This window comes from Mycteria americana, chromosome 7, assembly GCF_035582795.1.
Source record: "Mycteria americana isolate JAX WOST 10 ecotype Jacksonville Zoo and Gardens chromosome 7, USCA_MyAme_1.0, whole genome shotgun sequence".
NCBI classification, from domain to species: domain Eukaryota; kingdom Metazoa; phylum Chordata; class Aves; order Ciconiiformes; family Ciconiidae; genus Mycteria; species Mycteria americana.
Genome location: NC_134371.1, coordinates 61574867 through 61600848, shown reverse-complemented (window position 1 = coordinate 61600848; position 25982 = coordinate 61574867). Strand labels below are relative to the sequence as shown.

Here is a 25982-nt window from a genome sequence, read left to right as displayed (position 1 = left end):
AGTACCTAATTAGGTGTGTTAAGTGCTAGCTTTCAGTAGCCGGTGTCACTGAACCACTTCTGCCACTTACAGGAAAAACAATAGACACAACTTTGTGACAATCTGATCATGTCCACCTAAGGGAAGGTATAATTTTTAACTTGTAGCAAGGTTTAAATGACGGGGGACAAAGTCCAGACAAACGCTTTGCATCGTTATAAAATGAGGCGCTGAGCTACAACGTTTCTAGGACTGCCCTTCTCTCTCCCAGTGCTCTGTAGCTTCAGGCACTGAACTGCACCTCGTCCAGCAGTTTGGTTCGTATCCTGGTTTTCTTCTGGCTCAAAATCGTGTCTGTTTTGCTTTTTGCTGGATTCTTCTTTTGTACCTGTGTTGTGTAGGCTGGCACAACAACAGACGGAGAGCCCTAAGAAGAACTGCTCTAAATTCACGTTCATGTTTCTCCTACCCCTCTCCCTGGTCTCCTCTCACTCCCTCCCGCCCCTTCCCAAATTCCATTAATATTTACAGAACAAGAGCCAGTACTCCAGCATTAGCCTCAAATTCAGAATGAGATTTTTCTGGCTCTATCTGCAGCTAATGTAGAAGACAACAGAGGTTAGAAATGCACTTTAAAAAAAAAAGAAAAACAAAAGGCCTTTTCATATCCAACACACTAGATGAATTGTGTTAGGTATAAATAGGCCTACAAAGACCAGAGCATATGTAAGAAAATATTATACATATTGTTGTTGGAAGGCAGAGGAACATAAAATTATTTGCTCATTGACTAAATTAAAAATTCCTGAGCTTTAACTTACATGAATTTTCACCATTATGTCTTCAAATTTTGTGTGGGGAGAAAAGAATTTCTTTCTTCAACTTACTGATTCATTTACAGGATAAGCAGTAAAATCAAAAAGTCAAATGAAAAGGTTTGCCAGACATGAAAGGGAACAGTGTTGATAGTTACACACCAATAATGTATAAACTAAGCATCTGTAAGGGGGTATATAAATAAACTTTTACCTTCAGTCCACCAGTGAAGTTTTGCAAACATAGATTTCATAGGCAAACTGAGAAATTGGGAGGGGAATGGAGAGAATGAAGAATTCTGATAATTTGCATTGTTTTATTTGACCCCAAACTAAGTATTTTCTTTCATTTCTGTTGTTCAGTGCATAAAATGTGTTCATAACCTTTATAAATTGACTTAAAATAAAAAGCCAAAATCAAAAGATAAATATTTATCTTCTTCCAAGTTGTTTTTATTTTGATGTTGTTTTATTCATCGGAAAGTATTTGCTGACTTCCACTGTAGTCTGCACATGTGCTTACTCCTCTGTGACCCCTTTCCACGAGTGTTTCAAGACTTGCTTTTCCCTGGCCACGGGAAGGATGGCTGGTGTCTGTTTCCAGCTTGCATGGGGTTCTGGCTACTGGTGACCTCAGCTAGTTGCCAGCAGACAATTTTTTTAACTATGTGAAGTAATTGGATTGTGTCCATCTTGTTGTGAGGCCAAGGGTTATTTCAGAGCGTAGAAATTGATCTGCATTCTTTAAATGTAGAAGGAGTTCATCTGCACGTTCTGTGGAAGATAATTTGGCAAAGCAGTATAGAGAAGCTGGCTCTGCAGTATGCATGTGCTGCTCTTCCTCTAAGGAACTGTAAGAACATATTTTAGCAAAGGATTCCTCAATCTATCAGATATCCCAAAATACATAGTCACTGAAAAAGTTGTTTGTTTGTTTGTTTCATTCAATATGGATTTATTCCTAAATTTCTGTCCTTCCAAGAAGATACCAATACCCATCAGTCTGTCCTTTAGTCTGTAAATTTGTATTTTTTTTTCTAAGAAGAGTGCTCTCATTTTCTTCTCTGCTCTCTGACAGTAGAATTAGGTTATCTCACTTTTCTGATGAACCTACATTTTCCAGATAAATGAAAATGTAGAGGTTTATTTTTCAAAACTGAAACAGTTGGATTGCCATTTTGTTTTACTGGGATAAGCATCCGTGATGCTCTGGGGAATGGAGAATGATCTAAAATAAGCCTAGCTGGTTTTTGTTGTTTGTCTGTTTCTTTTTGCATCTGTCTTAGTATTTATTGCTACCATCTGCATTTCATTTCAGGTTGTCTAATGTCTTATTCTGCATGTTCTGTGCCTATTCTCTTTACATAGCCTTGGGCTGTAATATCACCATTTGCCTACAAGAGATCCATTTCTATCTGTAACAAAATGAATTGCATTCATCTGTGTAATTCATTTCTAATGAATGCCTTGCTCCTCATTAAACAGTGATTTACCTTTGTTTCCCTTTTCTACACTGTCAACACTAACCATTTTGAGGTCCTGTGGAGAGATGCTAATTTGAGACAGCAAAAGTCAATGCAACTAAGCACTCACAAATGACATCCTTATTGGCACTTTCAAAAATATTCATGGGACACTTTGTGAAATACTGTTTGCAGGTGGATAAGAAGACTCAAAATGTTTTCTTATGAATAAGCTTTCAATGTACAAAGACGACACTTCAGAGTTTAAATGCATTTCTCCTTGTCAATGTCTTGAACAGGTAGCGAAGCTTGTGAATCTTTTAAGACCTTGCCTACTCTGCAAGAATTTTACGAAACACAGGCACATTTTGGGAGACTATATTCGTGATTCCCTGTCCCCTCTGTAGCTTTTCAAGAATATTAAAATATTTCAAACTTGTTTTCAGAATGTTTTGAAATACTTAATTTTGAGATCTGTTAGAATGTTTCAGACTTGAAAATATTTTACTTCAATGTTTTTATGAGATTCAAAAATTAATATAACCATTTATTGGCTTTGTGTATCTAAAGGAAAAGGATTAGTACCATTAACTAATGAAATAGGGGTCATATAGCAATTTTGTTACAGATTTGGTCCATATGCAACTTTTCAGTAATGCCCTTTCAACCTGTCCTGCAGCATCCCCTTTTCTAGCCCTGCACTTTGCAGAACAGCAGAATCTGCCATGTGTGCAGATAGATCTGTACTGCTGACAGATGATGGTTAGAGTATAGGATGAATTACCAAGTTTATTTTCACTTTAAACCTAAGCAGAGTTTGAACCGCAGCAACAGATTATGAATATGAAAACACTGTTGGTAAACATAATTTGAATCAATACAGATGGTTTTTAGGAAGTTGTTTTATTTACAGCATCTTTAACTCTTAGTGATAGTACAAGCTACTCCTTAACACTTTTGATCACTCACATGAATTTAGTTTGGCATTTTACAATATTTATTCTTGTGTTTGGCCAGATTGATCCCCTGTTGAAACTCTAGAATTGTCAGTGGGCATCAGCTGAGTTACACCATGGATTAATTTGATCATAGTATTATGAGGGGATTGAAGCATGGGAGGTCTTTTTTTTAACTGGTCTTGCCTAAGTCATGTAGTATTTGGAAGTAAGAACACTGATTAATGTAACAAAATTTTATTTTTAATATACATTTTAGAGGACAAAACTGACCTTGAGAACAGTGTGATGCAGAAGAAAATTAAAATCCCCAAACTCTCTCTCAATCACGTAGAAGAAGCTGGGGAGGTTACAGATTATGGGGAAGAAGATGTGGAGCTTAGACACAGTAAGGTACTGAAGTATTTCCTTTTTTTTTTTTTTTCTTTTCCCCCCCTTTCCTTTTTTTTTCTTTTTTTTTTTTTTTTTTTTTTTTGGAAGTGCTTGGGGCATATACAGACGTCATAGCTTAAGAATTCCAGGCCTGCTTTTGATCCCCTTAAAACACTGTGTTTGGTGAAATTGGGTCAAATTGTGTGTGGGGGTGGGGTACGGGTTTTCAAAACCTGATTCATGTGCAATCAAACATTTTCCTGTTTATTCCGTCTGCACAGTTTAATTGCCATCTGAGATTTTTGGACCAATGCTCTTCCACTTTGGCCCAGAATGCTTTAAAAGTCACCAGTTACATGAATGTTGAGCAGCTGTTCTCGGTGGCACTCTTGACCTATTGCGCGCTGCTTGTTTGGAATTGGAAGGGGTGCTCTGAGACTTCCCAACTACTGCAGTGGGTGAGAAGACAAATTGACAGGACTGCATCCCTCCATTATAACTGCCAGTTGCCTTTTTAGGTCCAGATGCCAGAAACTCACTCTGTAAATGTATTTATTTTTTGATATCGAATGATTTCTTTAAAAGTCTGCCAACCTTCAGAATAAAATACTGCTCTGTGGCTTCATGTGTTTTGCAGCTGCAGGAATGATACTATTACATTTCTTTATGGTGGGCCAGCTTTGGTGGGTTTTTTTGGGTTTTTGTTTTGTTTTTTTTTTTTAAGAACATGCGTGAAGCAGGCGTAACATCAAATAATCTCATTTTCTGCCACATTACTTGTGGATATGGCGGTATGGGAATTGATAGTGTTAGCTTCTTGTCTCTAACCTATGAGCTACATTTGCTTTCCTTGCAGTTGCTTGGAAGTTCAAATACTTTTTCCATATTTGGCCAATAAAACTTAGTGACTTTTAGCTGTACTGTCACATTTTAATACCGCTATCCAGGCCCCATAAAAGAGGTGTGCTTTAATTTGTAGGGTTTGTGCAGATGACTGAAGGTAAATTTCTGCTGAGAGTTCAAAGGAGATGAAGCCTCTGCAATGCAGTGCTAATATAGAAGGAATCAGTTGTTCAGGAAGATGAGACTGGATGATATATTCTGTCTCCAGCTTCTGTGTTTTCAATTCCCTTCCAGTGTTTGCTGATAGTGTTAACTCAGTCACCTGCATCAGGCAGTTGGGTGAACGTGCTAGAGGAATAGTCAGAGAAGGTTTTGTCTCCCAAAGTGCGGGAAGGACAAGCCCTCTGTTCACAAAACAGCTTTGTATGGTATGCTGCTTTCATCTCTGATGTCATTACAGGTGACAAATGTAGCACATAGTTGATTCTTTCTCTTACTTATCAGAAAATCAATTGCTGTCGGAAATCTAAATGTTAGGGGTAAACTCTGAGGAGGAGAGATCCAGATCCACTTTTTTTTTTTTTTTTAATACATTAATTATCTTTGTATACGGAATCAAGTGACCTATATACACTCAGCTTGCAAGTGTTGCACAAATGCAGAAAGAAAGGCCTTTAACTGCCTCAGAAGTTTGTATATGCATTTAGCTGAATTAGGTGTGCATGATAGTTATGATGTATATCCACAAGAATCTATTAGGCAAAACATTTTTGCAGGCAGACTTTGTCTTGCTTTTTTTGGAAAACAAGATGGTATTAATGGTTCCCAATTTGTATTACATCTTACTGCTCTCCTAATTTATTTATTTTTTATTGTAACATGCAGAGACAAGATGGGAGGAAACAAAGTGAAGGTACGCACAAAAGCATTGAAGCAGTTGTTGCTCGCCTTGAAAAACAGAATGGGATGAGTCTCAGTAATACTTCCAGCCCTGAGGAGGCTTTTATGGAGACTTCGGAAAGCATGAACAACATGGACGATGCTGTAGTTCCTCGGATTCTTTATGAAGAATTGCTGAGGAGTTACCAACAGCAACAAGAAGAAATGAGACACATTCAACAGGAGCTTGAGAGAACGCGGAGACAGCTTGTGCAACAGGCAAAGAAGCTAAAGGAGTATGGGGCACTCGTGTCAGAAATGAAAGAGCTCAGAGACTTGAACAGGAGACTCCAGGATGTACTGCTTCTAAGACTAGGTAGTGGTAAGTGCCGGACTTAAATGGGACTAGTTTTAATGAATTTTGCAAGTGTGTTCAATAGTAATGGAAACGTATTTGAAGAATAGCAGTGGTTGTTAAACTGGACATTGAATGTTAAAAGGGTTTTCTGCTATGGCTGTACAATATGTGTCGAATTTGTATGCTATGTACGTCTGGGTTTTTCTTTAATGATAGTAGGGGTCTTTGTGCTGGTATGGTTGAATCAGAGTTCCGTTTTAAGCAGCTGTATTTTAAAGAGTCTCTGACCTTCCAGTATATGCTGAAAAAGATAATAAAGCGTCATCTGCAAAATACACCAATATGTTCCAGTTTAAAAAGAAAGAAAAGAAGAAAGAAAAGGCAGTGGAATGAATATTTGGGCTCAATCTATTTTATTCTTTTCAGTTAGGGATTTTGTTTATTGTTATGTAAGTGACTGTGTTACCTTCCGTTTTCTGCCCCCTCGTCCCGTTAGTAGCTCATTAGAATGTGATATATTCCTGAACTTCTTTAGCAGTGGCTTTAAACAGCCATGCTATTTGAAAAATAATGGACTGTTAAAGAGTAATTAAAAAAACTTTTTATATTAGTGTCCCGTTTATCAACACTTGTTACAAAATGCAGGTTTGTGTCATTTGGATTTAAATTTTAAGTATCTTGAGTCAGTTGCTCATTTGTTTTGGTTTATAACAATAATTTAACCATTATGTTGGAATAAATGGGAAAAAAGACAAAATAAAAAGTTCATCCTTTTCATTGAAGATGGTACCCTTGGAATACCTTCAAATATTTCACTAATTTATATTTATTTGCTATTAGAATATGGTACTGCTGTGTTGAAGACTTGCTCGGTGACTGAAACTTGGTTAAAATTTGTGCATCCAAACTTAGCATGCTGTTTCTTATGTCTGCCTTTGTGTATCTGGAAACTTAATTTTTGCATGTAAATTGGATATTGGCTCTTCTACTTGACTTGAACGAGTGCATGTAATTTGCATGTGGGTCTGAGTTACATTCACGTACAAACCTGAACCCAAGAGAGCATGTGCCTGTGCTGTAGCATGTGTTAAGGTGTGCCCGCAAGTTTGGAGCCAGGTTCTCAAAGTAGCATCTGACGATTTAAACTGGGTGTTTGATTGTGAATGCTCATCATTGTTACACTGTGCATAATTAAAATGTCATTACTTATTATAAACATTCTAGTTAACTTTTTAAATAAAACAAAATAGGCAAGGTTTCCACAGTCTGAAAAACACGATGTGGTTGGCAGTAGATTCCACTGAGCTTTCTAAAATTTTCCTTGGATGGAAAGATGTTTCTTCATCTGCAAGTAGTTAGCTGGAATTTATGTGAATGGAGCACCAGCCAGATGTTAGTAGGCAATGGGGCTGAACAGCGTAAAATACCAATTTAGTTGGTAGACTTGACAGCAATTTGAGTGGTGAGACCAGCAATGAAATGAAGACAGCTTCTGAATTCTGTCTCATTTCTTTCACTTTAAGAAAGAAGGGATGCATTTTTTACTTGAGCCAAATCAAGAAAGCTTAGAAGAAAAAGAAAAAAAGAAAAAAAGAAACCAACAAAACACCCAAAAACCTAAACCTCTTGGAAAAAATGCTGAATCTTCTCCAAATACTGGGCTTGAATTTCCATTGTATCAGTCTGGCACCTGCTTTACAACTGAAAAGAAATCTCGATTACATTGAAGACAAGTTCTTTTAATTTAATCACATACCTGGACAAATATGGGTAACTTCCAAAAAAATCCCTTGTTGTTATTACTTATATGGAACTTTTAATGGATGACAAAGGTAGAATTTGGCCCTACGGGCTATGTCTTTCACAGGGTGTGTGTTTCCTAAGACTCAGTGTATTAACCGCTGATAACTCTTGCCTTTCCTTGTAGCCTCATTCACAGTAGAGAAGCAACCAGATTCTAGAAAGATCAGTACAAAATTTATGAATGATTAGAAAGGGAGACATCTTCAGCAAATTATAAATTAGGGAGTCTGATGACAGTATGAAAAAGTGTTACTTTTAATCAAGAAACAGATATGTAAAGACTTCTTTAGTCTTCCTTACTTTTCCAGCTTATAAATGAGGTGCGTTTGGGTATGTGAATAATCTGTGAAAATTGTTCAGAAAATAGATTACATCCTGAATTCATCTTCAGTTGTTGCAGCGATCTCTTAAACCTAGAGTTTCAAATTACATGTAATTTATGTTACGCTGCACTTCTAGCAGGCTGGACTTAATGCAAACTAATTGCATTTCTGTTTCACCTTAGAGACTTCTGATTTCTTTGCATGAGATGACAGCTGTTTTGTGCTGATGAATTGCAGCTGTGGGAAACGCGTGCCTGTTGCCATTTTAAACTTGCAGATCAAATATAGAACAGCCTCTTGAGCTAACATTCAGTCAAGTATTCAGTCTCCTCATTTACCATCAATATGTTGATTTCGGTGAGAAGCTAGAAGTCAATGTATTCTGCTTTAGACCTAGGCCTTCATCTCTGCTGCTAAACTTGAGCCACTCTTGTGGGAAGAGTGAGGCTCTTAATCTTCCACATGGTGACACTGAATTGCTCTTTGTGTTAAAAGAGCCTTGAAAGCAGATGTGGCAAATGACAGTAGTGAAATCAGTACTGATCCATGGGGATATACTGAAGCTTCCTAATGATTTTGATATGCTGTTGCCCAACAGATCCCTTCCTGGAGGAGGCAGGCATTTGACCAGGGCTTTAGGGACCAAAGCAGTGGGGGAGCACGATGATTGTCATGGAAGAGGTTACGGTATCCCTCGCCTGAGCTCCCTGAAGAACGCGTGCAGCTAAAGCCTCTTTTTCCCTTGCCTACTTTGGGATCAGGAAGCCCTGCAATTGTAGGCCTTTGCAGTTTGTCTTTGTTCTGTTGCACCTGAAAACACACTAATTTGCCCTGTTTTTATCAATAGAGAGTAAGGTGATTTAGAGAATTAAATCACTGACTCTTCCCTGTAGGCCTAACTTTAAATAATCCTTGGATTGCAAAAGATAAGAATTTCAATAACTTCTTAAAAAACCAGTTGTCTCCAGGGTAAGATCTGTGCAGTTTACTATGGTTGTGTATGGCCAGAAGTAGTAAAGTTGTATCAGGGATAATGTTTGGGTGTTGTTCGCTCCCCGAGAAATACTACATTTTCATGTTGTATTGCTAAGAATTAGTGTTGCTCTAAAGTCAGGGAGTATATTCACTTTCATTCACTCACATTCATTCATCAACACACACGTGGTGCCCTGGCTGGTTATTTTTAATCCCAGTTTAATTTCAGTGATCCAGTTTACAGTGTCTTGGGACTGACACCAGAATAGGGAGAATGAAATGGTATTTGTGTCTTACCACATGTAAGGAATTGCTATTATTCAGCTTTTCTAGATTTGTGTGGCTTTTTGATGTAAAAAAAAGTCCCAAGGTTTCTATCAAGTAACGAGTACAGGAAGTACCATATATATAATATTTCCCCTTCTCAGACTGCTGTTGTTTTCTTTCAGATTCTGGTAGACCATGTGGGAAAACAGCTTGCTGCTCACAAATGTATATTGACCACTTTATCAGTTAATTTATTTTGGCTTACTTAGTAATTTTTGAGTAGCGTGTAGCCTAAGATGCATTTTTGAGGAAAAGAGGTGATGAAGGGAAGCCTTCTACCTCTTCATCCTTCATTTGAAGTTGCTGGCCTTTCAGATATTGTGGAAACTTTACAGTCAGAAGGAGAAAGCTTTTACAATAAAACATTTGTTTCCTTTTTGCATTCTGAAGAATTGTCTTTTTTTTTTTTTATGATCCTTATTACATAAGTACTATCATTGTTAATTAAGCCTTTAGATGGTGGCATATATTTTTGTATGTCCCATTCATCATCTTTAAAATAAGATGCAGAGCACGAGCGCTACAAAGAGAGGAAACTTTTAGAGTATGGTGCATGGTACACAACTCCCATTAGCAGTAAGGCACTAATGTGGGTTGCATGTCTAATTCACAACATGCCAGGTTGAAAATGCAGCCTTTAGTAGTTGGTGAAAGTAGCTGTGAAGACTACGTCGTTAGAGGCAGATTTCTGTTTGGGAAGAAAAAATGAGTATAAAAGAAGACGTTTTAAAGCCTTTTTGTTGGTGACTTCTAAGCAAGCAGTAAAGCATGAATTGCAATAGAGGTTTTTCTGACCTGTTAGAGCTATGGTTATTGTGGACTTTAATCAGCTGTTTTTCTTGGGGAGCTCTGGAAACCAAGTCCCAGCTGTGTCAATATATGACTATAAACCAAACAGTAAAAGACTTCTAAACAGCAACTAGTGAAAGTGTTTAAACTGAGATAAACATTTCCTTCTAGGAAGAAGGTGGTTGTACTTTGGTGTCTTCCTCAAAGTGACTTTCAAAGTGTAAGAAAACTCAAAAGAGCACTTTGTTGAAGAATGTGTTCTTGAAGTAACAGCTAAAAGATGACTTCTGAAGTTCACACTGGCAGTTATGTCACTGCATCTGCTTGTTCGGGTGTGCCCACACTGAGGTGTGTGCAGACTTTGGGTGGTTTAATCCGTCCAGGTCTTTCCCCCAGTCTGAATCAGTTTAGCAGTCTCAAGTATAGGAAGTTTAATTAGTCTTGGTTGTACCGTTGCATATACATAATAGTAGAAGTGCTGATTAAGATTACTATGAAATTATAATGCAAAAGGTATATTGTTTTGTGATTTCTCTATTTGCGCCATGCTTGCATTGCATATGGCTCTTAAGAAACTCTGTGGTGGCACTGCAGTGTAGGGTTGTCCGAGTTGGCAAGACAACTTTTAGTTGTTGCTGAGTGTCAAGTGGCAGTCAGCTGAGAACATTTAGCTAGCTATGTAGGTGTAGAATAAGCTATAGGATAAATGTCAAATGCTGACAATGGAGGAAATGCTGATATCATTGTAAAATAATCTGTAAATGAAACTGTGCAAAGTAGGAGGAATGAATACTTTACTTGTTCCAGGTACAGGAACTATTTAAGATACGTGACTCAAGACATGAGTTCTGGTGCCAGCTTGACTTGCAGAGTTAGATCAATTCAGGGCTTGGTCTATGTGTACAAACACTGAGGAGGGATGCTGAACCGTGATGGTGACCTGAGTATTGATTGAATTGTCATTTGTTGAAGATGTCAAGGTTGGGCTACAGAGTGCTGCGGCACTCTCGGCACTAACCCAGTACAATATAGTTCTCACAAGTGGGTGAGTTTATCCTTATAGTTCTTGGAAATGGCTGTTACCATGGTGTCCAGGGTCTGAGCTGGCAACTTTGCTGTGTTAACAAACCACCGTCCCTGCATGGAACTTCAGTGACTGCTGGAGCTTCTCGTGAGCCCAGAGGCAGACATCAAGAGACAATGATAGGCTTGGGGCCGTAGCCTGTTCATAGACTTCTGCTCTAACTGCTGCAATGAATGGAATAATGAAATCCAGTCCACAAATGATTTTATTTTGTTCTTCTGCCTTTTTAGGAACACTTTATAAGTTTGATCTGGAAAAGAAAAGTTGATGACTGACAAAATAATTATCCTCCTTTGAAGCCTCAAACATATGCTTAATATTATTCTGTTGTTTAATCTGTGCTTAATTTTTGTTGATTACATTAAAAATAAAAATCAGTGTGTTGGATGGATTGGACAATCAAAATTCTAATTCATGTGGGTTTTTTTAACCTTGGATACTTTTTCTGTGCATGATACTTTAGCATAAGTAGCCTAAGCCTGTTTCCTTTATAGCATTTCTGTAGATCCTCACTATTTTTGATATACCTCTGTTATATCTAAAGAGATTTCAAATTTCTATAAAATTTGTAATTCTATATGGATAATTTATATAATTATCCCAGTAAATTACACAGGTTTCTATGCAAATATAGAGTAATTCTTATTTGAAGAATTACTATTGTTGCTTTTGGTTTATAATTTCAGTGTCATTTTAACATAATTTCCATAGCGTGCACTGAAGCAATCTTACCCATATCTGTAATTGTCCATATGCTTTAAGAATAAAAAATAAACATTTACATTAAAATTAAACATTTTCATATTTATAAAGCAGAGTTACTTATCCTGCTTTTATTTATTGACATTCGGAAGTAGGATTTTGGTTTAGACTCTTTGTAACTTTGAAAAGGACATGACTAATATGTTATTTTATGCTAACCATGGGTGATGAAGTGATTGATTTCATGTTCTCTGGGATAGCAGACAGCTCTCTTTTCTTAACTGTCTAGGACCTGCCATTGAGCTTGAAAAAGTAAAACCAGAATCAATTGAGCCTGAACCTGAGGTACAGAAGACCTTCAGTGAGGAAGCAAATACATCAACGTACTATCCTGCCCCTGTTCCAGTAATGGACAAGTATATTCTCGAGAATGGAAAGGTATTTTAAATTAAATATAGCATGAATAGTTTGTAAATGTCCATCAGGTGATTTTCTTGTGGAATTTTCATGATATTGGGGGTTTTGCATGGTAGCAGCTTATACAAACTTCCTCAGTTTTTGTAAAGGCATGCTATTATGCTGAGGAAAATTATGGAATTACACAAATGTGAACAGGATAGAAAATTATCCTCAGTGATGAGAGCACTGAATGCTGTGTAACACAAGGAATATAATTATTAGATATGCATGCACAAGCACATTGGCATAGTCTTCAGTTGGTGACATACCAAAAAAACCTACCAAATACAGACCAGAGTCAGTGACCCACATTATAAAGTTACATTAGTCTATTTAACAGAAATACTTTTTCCTAAAAGGTCTTCAATGTTTTTAGTGTGCTGTAGTCCTATTGCAGAGAAGCCTTCATGTTTTGGTTGAATTGGAGTCCAGTAGATAATTACGAACCCTGGAATGAAAATGGGCTCCCTTGAATCTGGTAGGAGTGTTGCCACTGAATTGAGCTGATGTGGTGCTACTTTACAGATACTTTTATCAAGTTGGTGGAATACCATCTAACCACAGTTTGCCAGAACCTGATTGATAGTTTTTCAGATTTCAGCATGTTTAACACATTGTCTGCTCATCTACTGAGGCCTGCTTTTATAGCTGTTGCCATTATCATTAAATGAACGTTGTATTTCTTTTACAAAACTGTATGTCCTTCAGAATTGCCTATGGCAGATCCTGTTACTTAGGATATGTATGCATTCGGTACCATAATCTGAGAACCTTTTAGGAGCAAATGTCCATTTCAGCGTTGGCATACAGTGGAATTACTGATGGAATAGCATGAAATATTACATTTTCAGATCTGTGTTACAAGATTGACTGCACAAGTGTCTGTCATTCTTGAAGATGAATTTGACGTAATTGTTGAGGACAAAATGTATGTGAAAAATAGTATAACCTTGACAGTTTGACAGGTATTTGGTTCAGATAGCTTTTCTTACCTAATATATTTAACATACGTCATTTGCTTGTATATTTTGTGTATATTTGTGCAATGAAAACTTAGCATATATTACTGTGAGAGTTCGGTTTACCTCCTTTTTTTCTGCTTAAGATCTGTGGGATAGGGCATGTCCTTTAGTATTTGTATGCAGCTTTTCCTGCACCTTTATTTCATCTGCCAGCTTCTCGGCACTTCTGTTGCTGAAGTCTTCTCTGTCTTTACAGACGTTAATATCTCTTTAACTTTCTTTTTGTAATTTTGGTATTTCTTCAAGTTTGCCTATTTATTGGGGCTTCAGCCAGCTCAGATACATTATTAGTTCACATTTCTGGCATTTAGAGTGTTGGAGGGTGGTTTTTTCAGTTTTCCTTATTTATGCCTTTTTTTCATTACTTCTTTATTGACATGTACCACTAGAGTAGTTGAAATACTTTTTTAGAAATCTTGCCCTTTGTGGCATCGGATTTGATCTTAGTAGGATTCTTTCAAAGCAGATAAATCTCTCTCCTCCAGAGGCAGAACAGAGTTACCGAAAAAGAGCCTATGGCATTCATTTAAAGAAAAGGAAAGGAAAAAAAAAAAAGCGTTCCTCTTCTGAGATACATTTTATATTGCACATGTTAGCACAGGTACGGTGGTGAGCATTGCTTTGAATTTGCTGTTGTTTCTGTTGCGTTGTGCTTGAAGGTTGATCCTGCAGTTGCTGAAATTGAGGGTAAAGTTCCCATTGACTTCATCAAGCCAAGGGTCTGGCCCATGGGGCAGCTCTTCCAGGAAGAAGGAAATGGCTTCTGAATCTGGAGTACAGTAAGCTTCCCATAGCTTTGGGAGTAATAGGAAACAGTACCAAGTGTGTTTTACAGAGAAGTAAACTGAGACATGGAGAGATTAAATTCCTTGCTGTACCAGTGCTAGAAATAGAAGAAGGGAGACATAAGTTTTCTGTGTCTGTGGCTGTCTGTCACATAGTTGCTGTTACCATAGGTGTTTCATACCAGTGATAACTTTTTTAATAAATGAAGCATGTTCAAAAAAGAGATGATCTGTCTGAAACATAAATATTAAAAATATTTGCTATAACTTGTTTTCTTTTAAGTGACTTAAAGCTAATGAGTAATGTAGTAGCTTAAGAGACTAAACAATCTTTAGCAAAGACAAACCCTAATTTTGGCAGGGAGGAATCTGATTTTTGATAAAATACAACAGTCTCTACAACGAATGTAATACAGACATCCAAAATGTGGCATGTCACAACATTCCTAATCTTAGTTATTTTCTAAGTAACTTATACTCATTTTTACAGATAACTTTTCTAAGATCAAAATGGAAATAACTGAATTATAACTGTAATGTGGTTGTTTTCTGAATACAGACTGCTCACTCTGATTGAAGTTGTCTTACAAAATATGTAGAGAGCACCAAAAGAGTGTGAATTTTTTAAAGCACTTATGAAAAGGCTCAACAACAGAGAAGGAAGGAAAAAAAGAGGTGTTCATGTTGTGCTTATTACTAGCTCCATTTCTGTCCATTACAAAATCTAAATACCATGTGGACTTGTGAAAAGCTTCTTAGAATCCCTTTAGTGTAGAAAATTCTGCAGGAGAGGCAGCTTGCTTTATGGTTTTATACTTTGAGGAAGTTAGGCTTTTCATTTGTTTTTTACAAGGTAGCTGGTAGCCAAACCATTCATATTTTTCTATTTAAGTTTTTAAACAACTAGTCGCTTTTGAAGGATGCTGTTGTAATAAAATATTTCTTCAGGTTATAGCCCTCATTAATAATTAAAGCAGGTTTCCATTTAAAGGAAAAATGGTATTTGGTTGAATACAGGCAGTAAAATTATGGGTATATAAAATTTTACAGTAGCTTTGTCCAGTTTTCATTGCATTTAGTGGGACTTAGGTGATACTGTTCAGATCTGTATGGGTAGCAGGCACAGTTTATGTAATGCCACATGGAAGGAGTAAAAACACGAAAAACTAAGAGCAAAACATTTAAGGCAGACAGAGTCTCCTAATATAGTTTTGCCGTATAATTTTGTTCACAGGGGGTTTTTTAATCGTGAGGAGGCAGTAAGTTTTTATTAAAGTATTAGTGTTACAGAAAGAACTTCCATTTGATCAGTTTTTGTGAACCTAAATTTTGGATATAACAATCCAATTGATACATATTTTTGGCATTTTGCACTTCTACAGAATTATCTGAAAGTAAGTTCTATCTTCTTCCTTTCCAGTGCAGTGAACTCTTAGCACTAATTAGAATAGCTAGGTCATGCATTAGCTTGTCATGGATGATGAGCAAGAGTGGCTCCAACTGAATGAAGTTCATCACCATGTGAACAAAGCTTTCTGTGTGCAGAGGTAGTTCAGGTGCCTGCACTGTACTCCAGGAATTAGGAGCATGGACGTACATGGTACAAAGTATTCTCTGTGGTTCTGCACAGGGCCAGCATTTGCGTCCAGTTGGGTTTACTGGTTGCACTCATGTCAGACCTGTGCTGATTACTAGTGGAGTTATTTTCCTTGCTGTTGCTTGAAGGTGTCCTGGTTACCAGGAGGACTATCAGCTCAAACATACGTAGTGCCAGCCTAAGGACGGTACTCAGATTCTCATCCTGCATTCGTCTTAAGTCTGGAGCGTTGGGGTAGAGATAAGGTATAGCTCTGTGGGAGTCAACCCAGCATAGTCAATGCTGAGCAAGGCTAATAAGCACAACTAGACTTGAGCAGCTTCCTTTTGGAGACTACAATGGCTTCACACTGCATTTCCCAGTACGCATATTATCCTGCTTTACTAGTACAATGAAATACCTCTGCTCCCCATTGTCTGGGTAATGGAAAGTTTATGATGTTGCAGCAATGGGTCATTGCCTTACCACAAAACAGTATTCCCCTGGATAGATTGATCGTACATGATAGGCAAACTTCATGATAGAATTGGAAGTTTTACAAAGCTTCCAAGCTCTCTTGGCTTATATTGAAATTGGAGCTCTCAAAATCCCTTCTCCCCTTCTAGTTACTTTAAACAATCAGGCTGAATTTTCCCAACAGGTACAGGATATGACTTAGGAAGTATTTCCCTCTCTACTGTCCTGAAATACGGTTTGGATAAAGTCTGTTTCAGCCAAAGGGAAGTTTTTATATTAAAGGCAACGTTTCATCTTGCTCCTGAATTAGGCTGGTGCAACTGTTTGGTTTATATGCTGTGCATACCTTTATAATACTGGATGTGTTTACTGTTTCCTTCTGTCTGTTCCTGACTATAGTCTTTCAGGAGATAGGCTATGCGGGGGGAAAAAGTAGAGAGCAAGAAGAACTGAATACAATGAGGAAGAGGAACTATATTATATAAGAGGTTGACTTGAACTCCCTGACCCACAAAGTTGGAGAAGTTTCAGAATTAGGCAAAATGGATTTGTTCAGCCCTAATTACTGTTATTATAGTACCTAATATTAATGTTCCTACAGCACTTGGATACTGTTGTGTGCTACATACCATAGATAAGTTGTTATTATTACTACCTTCTAGGTCCATCTTGGCAGTGGAATTTGGGTAGATGAGGAGAAATGGCACCAGCTGCAAGTAACACAAGGAGATTCAAAGTATACAAAAAATCTAGCGGTTATGATTTGGGGAACAGATGTTCTCAAGAACAGAAGTGTCACAGGAGTTGCAACCAAAAAAAAGAAAGATGCCGTTCCCAAGCCACCTCTCTCACCTCACAAATTAAGCATTGTCAGAGGTAGGTTATTTGAAAACTTTTGCTTCCTGCTTTGGAGTTTAACTATTAATCATTGAGTTGAAAGATGCTTCTTTTCAGCTCATATAAAATTAACTGATTAAAAACTGTAATTCAAATTGCTATTGCATTGTAAAGTGCATACATATCCAGGAAAAGTAAAACACATTGCAATAGCTGTGCACAGTGCAGGCCTTCACAGCTGAAGAGTTGTACTTCAGTAAGGTTCAAGAAGATCATCACTTTGAACCACTTGCAGGACAGGACTCTGAGCCTGGAGAACAACACGTTGTTCTGGAATTCATTCATAACATAGTGATTTTTTAAAATGCATATATTCCTTTTAACAAGCCTGAGAGTAGCTTTACCACATTCTTTCATCCAGAATGTAACCAACTCTGGCATGAGGCACAGAAACCATTATAGCTGTGACTATAAAAATACACATACCTTGAAAGGCGAGGAAGAATAGTTTTACCCTTTTAAGTGGAGAAAATGGAAATAGTAAAAATGAACTGTTGCACTTGAATTGGAATTTGAACAGGAAGTGTAAATCGCTGACCTATCTGGCAGGAAAAATTGCAATGACACTTTCCGTAACTGCAAGCCTGAGTCCACATACGTAGGACTTTGAGAGAGAGAAGGCCTTCTCCTTTTTTTAAAACGAATAGTGAATTTCAGTCTCTTTGTATCATCATGCTTGTGTTTTGCATTCATTTCTGTCTCTCTTGGTGTTTCAGGCTTCTTTTTAAGTCAGAACTGAGTCAGTTCCTCATGGAATACATACTGAAATTGGATTTAGGTTTTGTATCCATACTAAATTGCAGTAGGGCTGAAAGAAATCTCCCTATTTTATTGAGCTTCATTATTCTGTATTTCCTGTTCTTAGTTGCTATGTGCTCTTAACTATGAACTCTTTAAGAGCTGTTGTAATCTGCCTTGCAAGTACCATGTTTTGGAAGTAAGAAATACGATTCCTCTTTGTGTGTGTGCGTGTGTCTCTGTTGTGTGGGGGAAAGTTGGAAACTGATCTTCGTACTGTCATCTTTCTTAGTTTGTAAGAATGAGTAAAAGACATGGGGTTTTTTTACTAATCTGCTTTAAGAATATATATGTGGAAGCGCAAGCTGTTCCATACGGATTTTCTAGTTCTGGCTGGGACCTTTTGGTACAATCCTAACACATGTAGCAAAGTAATGATGTGCTGGCCACGTAAGGAATCCACTCTGTGGCTGTGGCTACCCTTGTCAGCTCCTAATGGGAAACAGTATTGGTTACCCAGATGCGCACTTACAAGCATGCCCTAAAAAGGGGTTATTGATCACTGGCCCGTTGCAAAGAGCTTTCTAGTTTTCCTGCTGGAGGCTGTTGCTCCTCAGCACTGCTGGCAAGGTTGCTTATGTGACAATTTCCTCTTCTACTTCAGTCAGGGCCAATCTGTGTTGCCTGAGCCATTTAAATGATGGCTTTCTTGTAGCTCCTCTTGTTTTGACTACAGTTGAGTTTGGGAGTATGCTCCAACAGGTACATGGTGAAAGGCAGATGGGGCCCTTCCCTTTCTTCTTTTCCATGCCTTTACATTCTCCAGCAATTCAGCTCTTCCCTCTTTCCTCATTTTTCTGTGTTTTCCGTCATACTTTTGCTTCCAGCCTCAACCCTCATTTGAATTCTGCTGTTCCACGCCCTGGTTTTCCATGTTCCTCTTTCCAGTTTTTATTTCACCTTGTCTTTGACTCCCTTTTTGTTAGACTCAAGACTGTGCAATCTCCTTTTGAACCAGTTAAACTGCATGGCCAATGTTTTAGGTGGCAGCAGGCAAACTTCCTGTATCAGCAGTACTGGGTAGCACATAACCATGATTTTCCATGTTGTTATGTCCTTTGCATTTGTGTCAATGTTAGCAGGCCTTGCCCCATCATGCCAGCAGCGTTTCCTGGAAAGCTGGAAATGATCAAATAAGTTGTTATTACGTTATGGGGAAGAAAACAAAACAAAAAAATGAGTAGCAAGTGGACAAATGGTGAAATGTGGGGAAGTTGGAGTTTACATGGCCAATGACTTGAATCAGGCATCACAGAAAGAATTAAAGCCCTTGTTAGTCTTTGAGGTCTACTTGAGTCTTTGGTCCAGTCAGAAATACGAAGGGGTGTCTGTATCCTCCTCTAAAGCCAAAAGATAAAGAAGAAGCAGAACCCCCTAATCACTTTTTGAAGCCCCTAAGCCAGCATCCTTATGCGACTACTAAACTACTATCTCTGCAGCCCCTCACTGAAATGGAAGAGATGGAAGAGGAAAAACTGTGATGATCATGGATCTGTTTGGGTCACACTGACTTTAAGAATCACAGCTGATGCACCAGTTCTGTCAAGTGATTCTTTGCTTGGCATTGTGGCTAAACTAATAACATAGCCTGTCTTTTAGTGGAAGTTCACCTTACTAGGTGTATCTGCCACAACCTGGGAGTATTCCTGAGATTGTTGTAGTAACAGTTTATGTCCTACAAACACACTGGGTTTCTTCAGGTTCTCAGTGACATGCCTCCTCTTTGGTGCTGTGTTTCAAATGATAGTTTACTGATGATCAGCATTTCAGCTATCAGGCTGCATGCTGATTAATTTTATTTATTTTATATTCAGTACATCTTACAACATAAAATTCACATTGTTTTAGATGGTCTCATCATTCTGTGGACACAGACTAACTTATTTAAAACAGATTTTTGAACGACAGCATTAGCTCTTAATGTGTCTGATATCTCTAGCTTCTTAAAAATCCCTACTGTGTAGTATGTAATAAAGAAATTATAAAAAGTATGATGCATGAGCACTGTTATAAACCTTGTTAATGCAAAATAACCTTTTATAAAACTTCTGAGAGGTTTCAAAGTGAACTACAAAGCATGCGTAGTACTTAATTTTCATAACTTTTTAATATGACGCATTAGAAATGTTATAAACCATGTTAATTAAGCGATAATCTCTATGGCTTTCTGTATATGAAGCAATAAATGGCTACTGGAATAGATTACTAGGCAAAGCAGAACAGAGTCTGTTTAATCTGGGAAGCCTACACAACAAAATACAGTGTTCTGGTTATGAAAACAAAAAACCAAAACCTGCCTGTCTCAAAGGAGTTGGGTGTGTTGCACCACCTCTGATTTCAGCAACCTCTGCAGGATTCTGGTACCGAACTACCGACTCTGTGGAGCAGAATTGTCTCGACTTTTATTGCCTTCATTGCTTTTGCAGTTACTACTATTGCTTGCTTTTTGTATTCCAGTTAAGTTCACAAAGTGCATTGTGCAAACATTCAAGAAGATGGCTCTCACCCTGAATAATCTACTAATAAAAGCAAAATACGCCTAGGGACAGGGCGTCTGATAAAGGTGCAGACATTAATGTGTGTTGTACAGATTTAAAAAATAAAATAAATCAGTTAATGTCTTCTCATACTGGTTACTGCTTCTCTTCCTAACCATTATTGTTTACTTACTATCTTGAAGGTGTGAAGGTAGGAGTTACTCTCAGGGAACATGTCTGTAGATAACAACAGTTCTAGTGAGACCGTTCAGCTGGGAGAAGATTCTAAATCTGCTGTGGAGATACGGACAAATACAAGAGTTAGGCAGGCAAGACTGACACTGTAAAAGGTTGGGTTTAGCCTTGTTGCTGTATAGAAAGCCTATTAATGTAGTCACAGCGTAACTGGAAGTTGGTCATGCCAAAGATTCAAGCTTGGTGAAAAATCTTGTCTTTACCAAGATAGCCAGTGAATCAATGAAAGCTTCTGTTGTCTTGCAACAAATATACACAGTGTTTACTCAGTGCTGTCTCTTGAGTAGTTAGCCCAACACAGGGCTATATTCTTTTCTAAAAATATCCTAATGGCTCTTTCCTTTTTTTTTTTCTTCCCAGAATGTTTGTATGATAGAATAGCACAAGAAACTGTGGATGAAACTGAAATTGCACAGAGACTCTCCAAAGTCAACAAGTACATCTGTGAAAAAATCATGGATATCAATAAATCATGTAAAAATGAAGAAAGGAGGGAAAGTGCAAAGTACAATTTGCAATAAATTTTGGATTTTTAATAAAGTCTTAGTGTTTTACTTAAGTGTTGTTTTTTGATTTGTGTGGCATTTTTGCTGATGGGAGAAGCTGACTTGAAGTGTTACTCTCCTTCTAGAACGGATTCATTTTTTGAGCGGTTCTGTCAAAAGCCTTTCTATGGTGTAACCTGCTTTTAAATAATGTAAGATATATTGTAAGTCCACTCACAATGAAACAGTGAATTTTCAAAGGTTTTTCCAATGAGTTGCAGTATGTTACCTGCAGTTCTGTATATAGGTTGTGATTCTGCGAACACCAACCCGTTTTGCCTACATTTTGTTTTACTGGAGTTAGTGGATCTAGGTGCAGTAAACACCTGCTTAGAAGGAAGAACTGTACAAAATCCACTTTGCTATTGAAGAGGGTTTTATTGTATTTTACAAAGTGTTTTTCTGAACTGAAATTTTAATCATTTGTTTTTATAAATCTTTGTTTTCATCTCTAACAATATATTTGGTCAAAACCACACAAAACCTGCTTCTTTTTCACTTATTATCTTGCAGTTAGATCACCATTGCCGTCATAGTTTAAAAAAAAAAAAAAAAAAAAAAACCCAAAAAACCACAAAACAAAAAAAAAAACCCAGAAAAACCACAACAAAGAACCCAGAGCTGTAAGTTGTAAAATCATGATCATTTATTTAAAAAAAAATTAAAAAAAAATCTAAAAGCAGTTCTTTTTCAGGCACCAAGGCACTTTTCAGATTTCTCGTTATGGTACAAAGCTCTTCAGTATGTCCATATTACTGTTCTTGAAACACTCTATTTTTAGTGTATTTGTATTTTCAAATGATTTAAAGATTGCCACACTATGGCAAGATTATGTATAATAGAAAATGTAGTACCATTTCATCTGAGTCCATAATTTAACAGTGGACACTTCTAGCACAAATTTAAATTAAAAATAATTTTCTACACTGAAGTTAGACTTGCGATGCAAAGTTATAAGGAATAATTTGTTGTCTGAATTATACCTTATTGTCTGTAAGTGAAAGAAAATAACCTGAAGTCTTGTTTCATGAAGGATTTTGAGAATAAGGTTTGTAGAGATAACTTAGGGCCTGTACTGATCAATTTTGAGGATTTGTTATGTTAGTGATCTTAGTATACCTTCCATTTGTTTTACGCACGCCGATGTGATTATCTACTTTTCAGGCTGGCTGTTCCTAAGTATCAGCATTTGTTCCTTTTCTACCACAGAAATTCTGCTTCCTGTAGTTTTGAAAGACTTACTGACCATTTCTTATCATCTTCCTGTAGCACGGGTATACCCTAACGTTAAACCTGTTTCGATGTCCTGTATGTGCAGATAATTTGAAAGGAGCAATGCAAGCATTCTTTAAAGGGCTGGGGTGGATGGAGGAAAGAGGGGAAGGGAGAGGAGGCGGCGTGCTAGAACTGCAGTGCCTGTTCCAGAAGGGATGGAGAACAGGACATTGTCTCTTCCTGTACACCACGTGTGCTTAAATGATGTCTTAATTCAGGACATAAGGATTTGTTTTATGCTTTCTGAAGTGCAATTTCACGATTGGCTCGTGCCAATCTTAAGTATGCTGGGCTGCCAAGAGAGTACACCCCGCTTCAGCTGCTTGTGTCCCTGCATTCCCCTCCCTTCCCTTAAACTGGCTCTTGTGATTGCGCAGACGTGTCGGGTATCACTGGTTTCCAAGGGTCATCTTGTAAGGGGTGGTGCAAGTAGGATGGAGCCGGGGAACATTCACAGTGAGGGACGGGAAGAGGAGCAGTGTCTTTTTACGGTGGCTTATGCGTATTCTGAAATTGCATTTAACAGCCTAGCTTGTCTCCTGTTAATCTCAAAGTGTTCTTAGGTAGTGTTTAATGAAGTGCATAAATGTTTATGCTTCCTAATTTGGGATGCTAAATAGCAAATTAGTGTTTATAATGTCAGTGCATGTATCCTTTTATTAATTAAAGAACAAAATAGAGATAACATTGAAGAAACACTTAAACAGCAAGTTCCCACTTTTCAAGCAGACTTGTGAATGTACCATTTTTTTAAAGTGATATTAGGACAATCCACTACTTTTGGGGAAAATGTCCATAATTTCCTCAGTCTTTTATGGCTTTAGTACTAATGTGTTTTCATTGTAACAGATTCTTTAATGAGAAGATCATGCTGCACTTCTTAGAAGATAAGCCTATTTGAGAGAGCATTTTATGAAACCTGGGAAAGGCAGATTAGAATTTAATTAGTTAGGACTCCAGCCTGGCCCCAAGAATCAGAGATTCTAAGTCTTTCCACAAAACCAGCACCATCTTTCTGAGGCTTCTCCTTGACAGACTTGTCCCATCAGATGTTAATGCTGCCTATTGCTGAAGAATTTCAGTTTTCTCTTTGGGGAAGGTATCTTGGAAGTCTTCATTCATTTCTTCCTGGAGTTTCTATCAGCCCAGGTCCAGCAGACAGTTTTTAGTGGAGTTCAACAGGAGCATTTGGGTGGCACAAAAAGGTTCACTTCCCTTTGAAGTGTAGCATTGTGGGGGGCTAATACTATGTCCATTGGACTGGGCAACTGGCATTTAATGTGAGCATCATCTGAAGCTTTGTGGAGTTACGGCAAAGGAATAAGAGGTATTAAAGGTAATACACCTCTTCATTCTATTATAACTTGAACTAAATCTTTGGATTCCTGGAAATAAGTTTTTGCTAATAGGAAGTCAGTTTTGCACACTGTGGTTGTAAGGCAATGTGCGGGGGGCTCTGTAATGGATAACAGGTGTGTATGAATAATGTCTTTGCACTTACATTTGGTCATTACTCTTGTCTTTTCCCTCCCTGTGAACCTGTACGAAGACCGTACAAGTCTTTCCCAGTGTGTGTGTTTCAAGTAGGGAAACAGGCTACAGTTGCCATGTGTTCCAGCATTACCCGAGGAAAAATACAAACTTTAATGGGGTGTGCTTTTCTGCATTGAAATACTGATTAATAAATTAACGGTGAATTTCATTTCACTATGTTATACTGCATTTTTGGCCAATGCTGCTCTTGTCGGTACACTAATTCTTCCATAATTGTGCCTGCCTGTACGTAGCTTTGCTTTGTTCATAACGCATCTGCCGTGAATCTACCATAGGAAACTTTATGCGAAAATAGTGCCTACTAACTTTTTCCTACTCTAGCTTAACTTCATACCTGTACATCATGTGAAACTGGAGAATTTTGACGTAAAATGAAGTAGATTTTATCATACCCTGTAATACCCCTTGTTCATCATTCTAAGGTTTGTGCTGCGCCGTTACTTCATACTGTAAACCTGGATTTGTAAGTATCAGAAAAACACAGATTTAAGAGGAACTGACTTTTTGTCCTGAGAGATCAGTGCATGCTGTTTACTTCTTTTTTTATCAAAGAAGGAAGAAGGTAGTACTGTTATATGAATAATCTGATCCTTTGTTGCCACACATTGCTGCTGTAATTTGTGATATTCATGACCCGATCCATATTAAAGTGCCTCTGGCACACTTGCAAGGAAGCAAGATTAGAGTTAACAAAAAGGGCTTTATTTTCTATTGATGATTTTATAAGGGAAATGAGCTTCCTATTATACATTTAAATGAAATTCCTATTATATTAAAGGAAATAATCCTACCAGAGATTTTAATACCTCAGTCACGATGTCTAGCCACTCAATTAAAAAAAGAAAGCTAGTATTTGTTAGGGAAAAAAAATTGTTAGGTTCTGCTGTTACAGAACAGGTTTGGATTTAATGATGCTTTATAGAGATGGGAGTTTTGTTTTTTTTAATACAGCCAGACTAAAATACATACTTAGTCATGTCAAAGTTGAACTGTAAGTAGAAGGTTTATAAGTTTACTGAAGTAGAAGTATAAGTTTAAGGTTGCATTTGGTTAGCTATTAAGCGTGACTGTGAAAAGAAGGTACAATCTCCCCGTGGGAGGTCACTTCTTTGCACCATACCTTTGATGCTGTATCTGATAGATTACTGCAATGCTGCTTTGTTGTTTTAAGGATAGATTATTGTCCTCTTGGAAGTTTTAAGTAGCAATAAATTTAACTTGTTTTGGATTTAGTAAAATTGTAAAGATAATTCAGCTTCACACTTCCGGAATTTGTAGACCTTTAAAAAATAAAGCTAAGTGCAGGTCATTGTTAAAAAAATACCATCGTGATGCAAAACCTCAAAGGAGTGAGAATGTTCTGAATTGGGAACATTCTGTATTAGCTGTAGCCTCACTGTGCGTTAGCTGCATTTGTAAGTCTTGAGAAACCCAAACTTGGACTGTTTCTGAAAGGGAAAGGAAGGCTGTGTCACGTGGAGCTATACTGAGGATTATTTCAGCGTTCCATCTTTTGGTGTGAGAGTGGCCACTCTTCAGAAAGGTACAAAGATGAAACTTGTGCTTCTTCAGAATGAGGTGGTAGTTTGCTCACTATTCTTGAAAATATTTGTCATTCTGTGCATGCCTTTAGTCTCAGACTGATGAAGTTACAACATCAATTGCTTAGACTTTATTGGTGTCATTTTTTTCATCGTAACAGTGTGGAACTGTGAAGTGATTCATACGACACTGAGGCAATAAAAATGTTATGAAGTGCAATCATTGCATGTTTCATGCTCAGTAGCTAATTTTTAATTTCACCATCTTGGACACTTTTGCATCCCCTCAGGCTTCCTAAATAGGAAAGGAGAATCATTTGGACATGGAAAACAGGAACAGTGATTCAAAAAGGAATTAATTTACTTGGCTGTTCATTTGCTTTACTTTTGCAATTATTTCTGCTGTTCATATTTGAACAATAACTTTCATTCTATGCGTCAGATACCCACTTGTTCAGTCCTGCAGTGAAATCACGGTCCTGTGGTTGTGACATCATTTGTTTATCATAAAGATGAAAATAACTCACCTGTGACATCAGACGAAGTTCCATTATGGCTGGATCAGAACAGAGCTGACAGTGAGTCTGGGAGGAGAGGAAGAAGCTGAGCCTAAAGGATTTTTTTCGGTGCTGCCTTCTGACTAGAAAGCTTCC

At 37.6% G+C, this 25982-nt stretch overlaps 2 protein-coding genes across 4 annotated transcripts in view; both read left to right on the top strand.

Moving 5' to 3' along the window:
- Window positions 1-20954, top strand: part of BEND5 (BEN domain containing 5) — a 32045-nt gene extending 11091 nt beyond the window's left edge. Inside the window, exons 2-6 of one of the 3 annotated variants that reach the window (XM_075508729.1) lie at window positions 3473-3606; window positions 5314-5683; window positions 11958-12106; window positions 16650-16863; window positions 20775-20954. In XM_075508729.1, the coding sequence (XP_075364844.1) occupies window positions 3473-3606; window positions 5314-5683; window positions 11958-12106; window positions 16650-16863; window positions 20775-20935 (1028 nt within the window). In that variant the 3' untranslated portion in view covers window positions 20936-20954. Of the gene's footprint in view, window positions 1-3472; window positions 3607-5313; window positions 5690-11957; window positions 12107-16649; window positions 16864-20774 lie in introns of all 3 variants that reach the window. The other 2 variants (XM_075508728.1, XM_075508730.1) reach the window with 2 other exon arrangements.
- The window catches only part of AGBL4 (AGBL carboxypeptidase 4), a 981249-nt gene that overhangs the window by 597330 nt on the left and 357937 nt on the right, over window positions 1-25982 (top strand). The gene's annotated exons all lie outside the window — the stretch shown is intronic.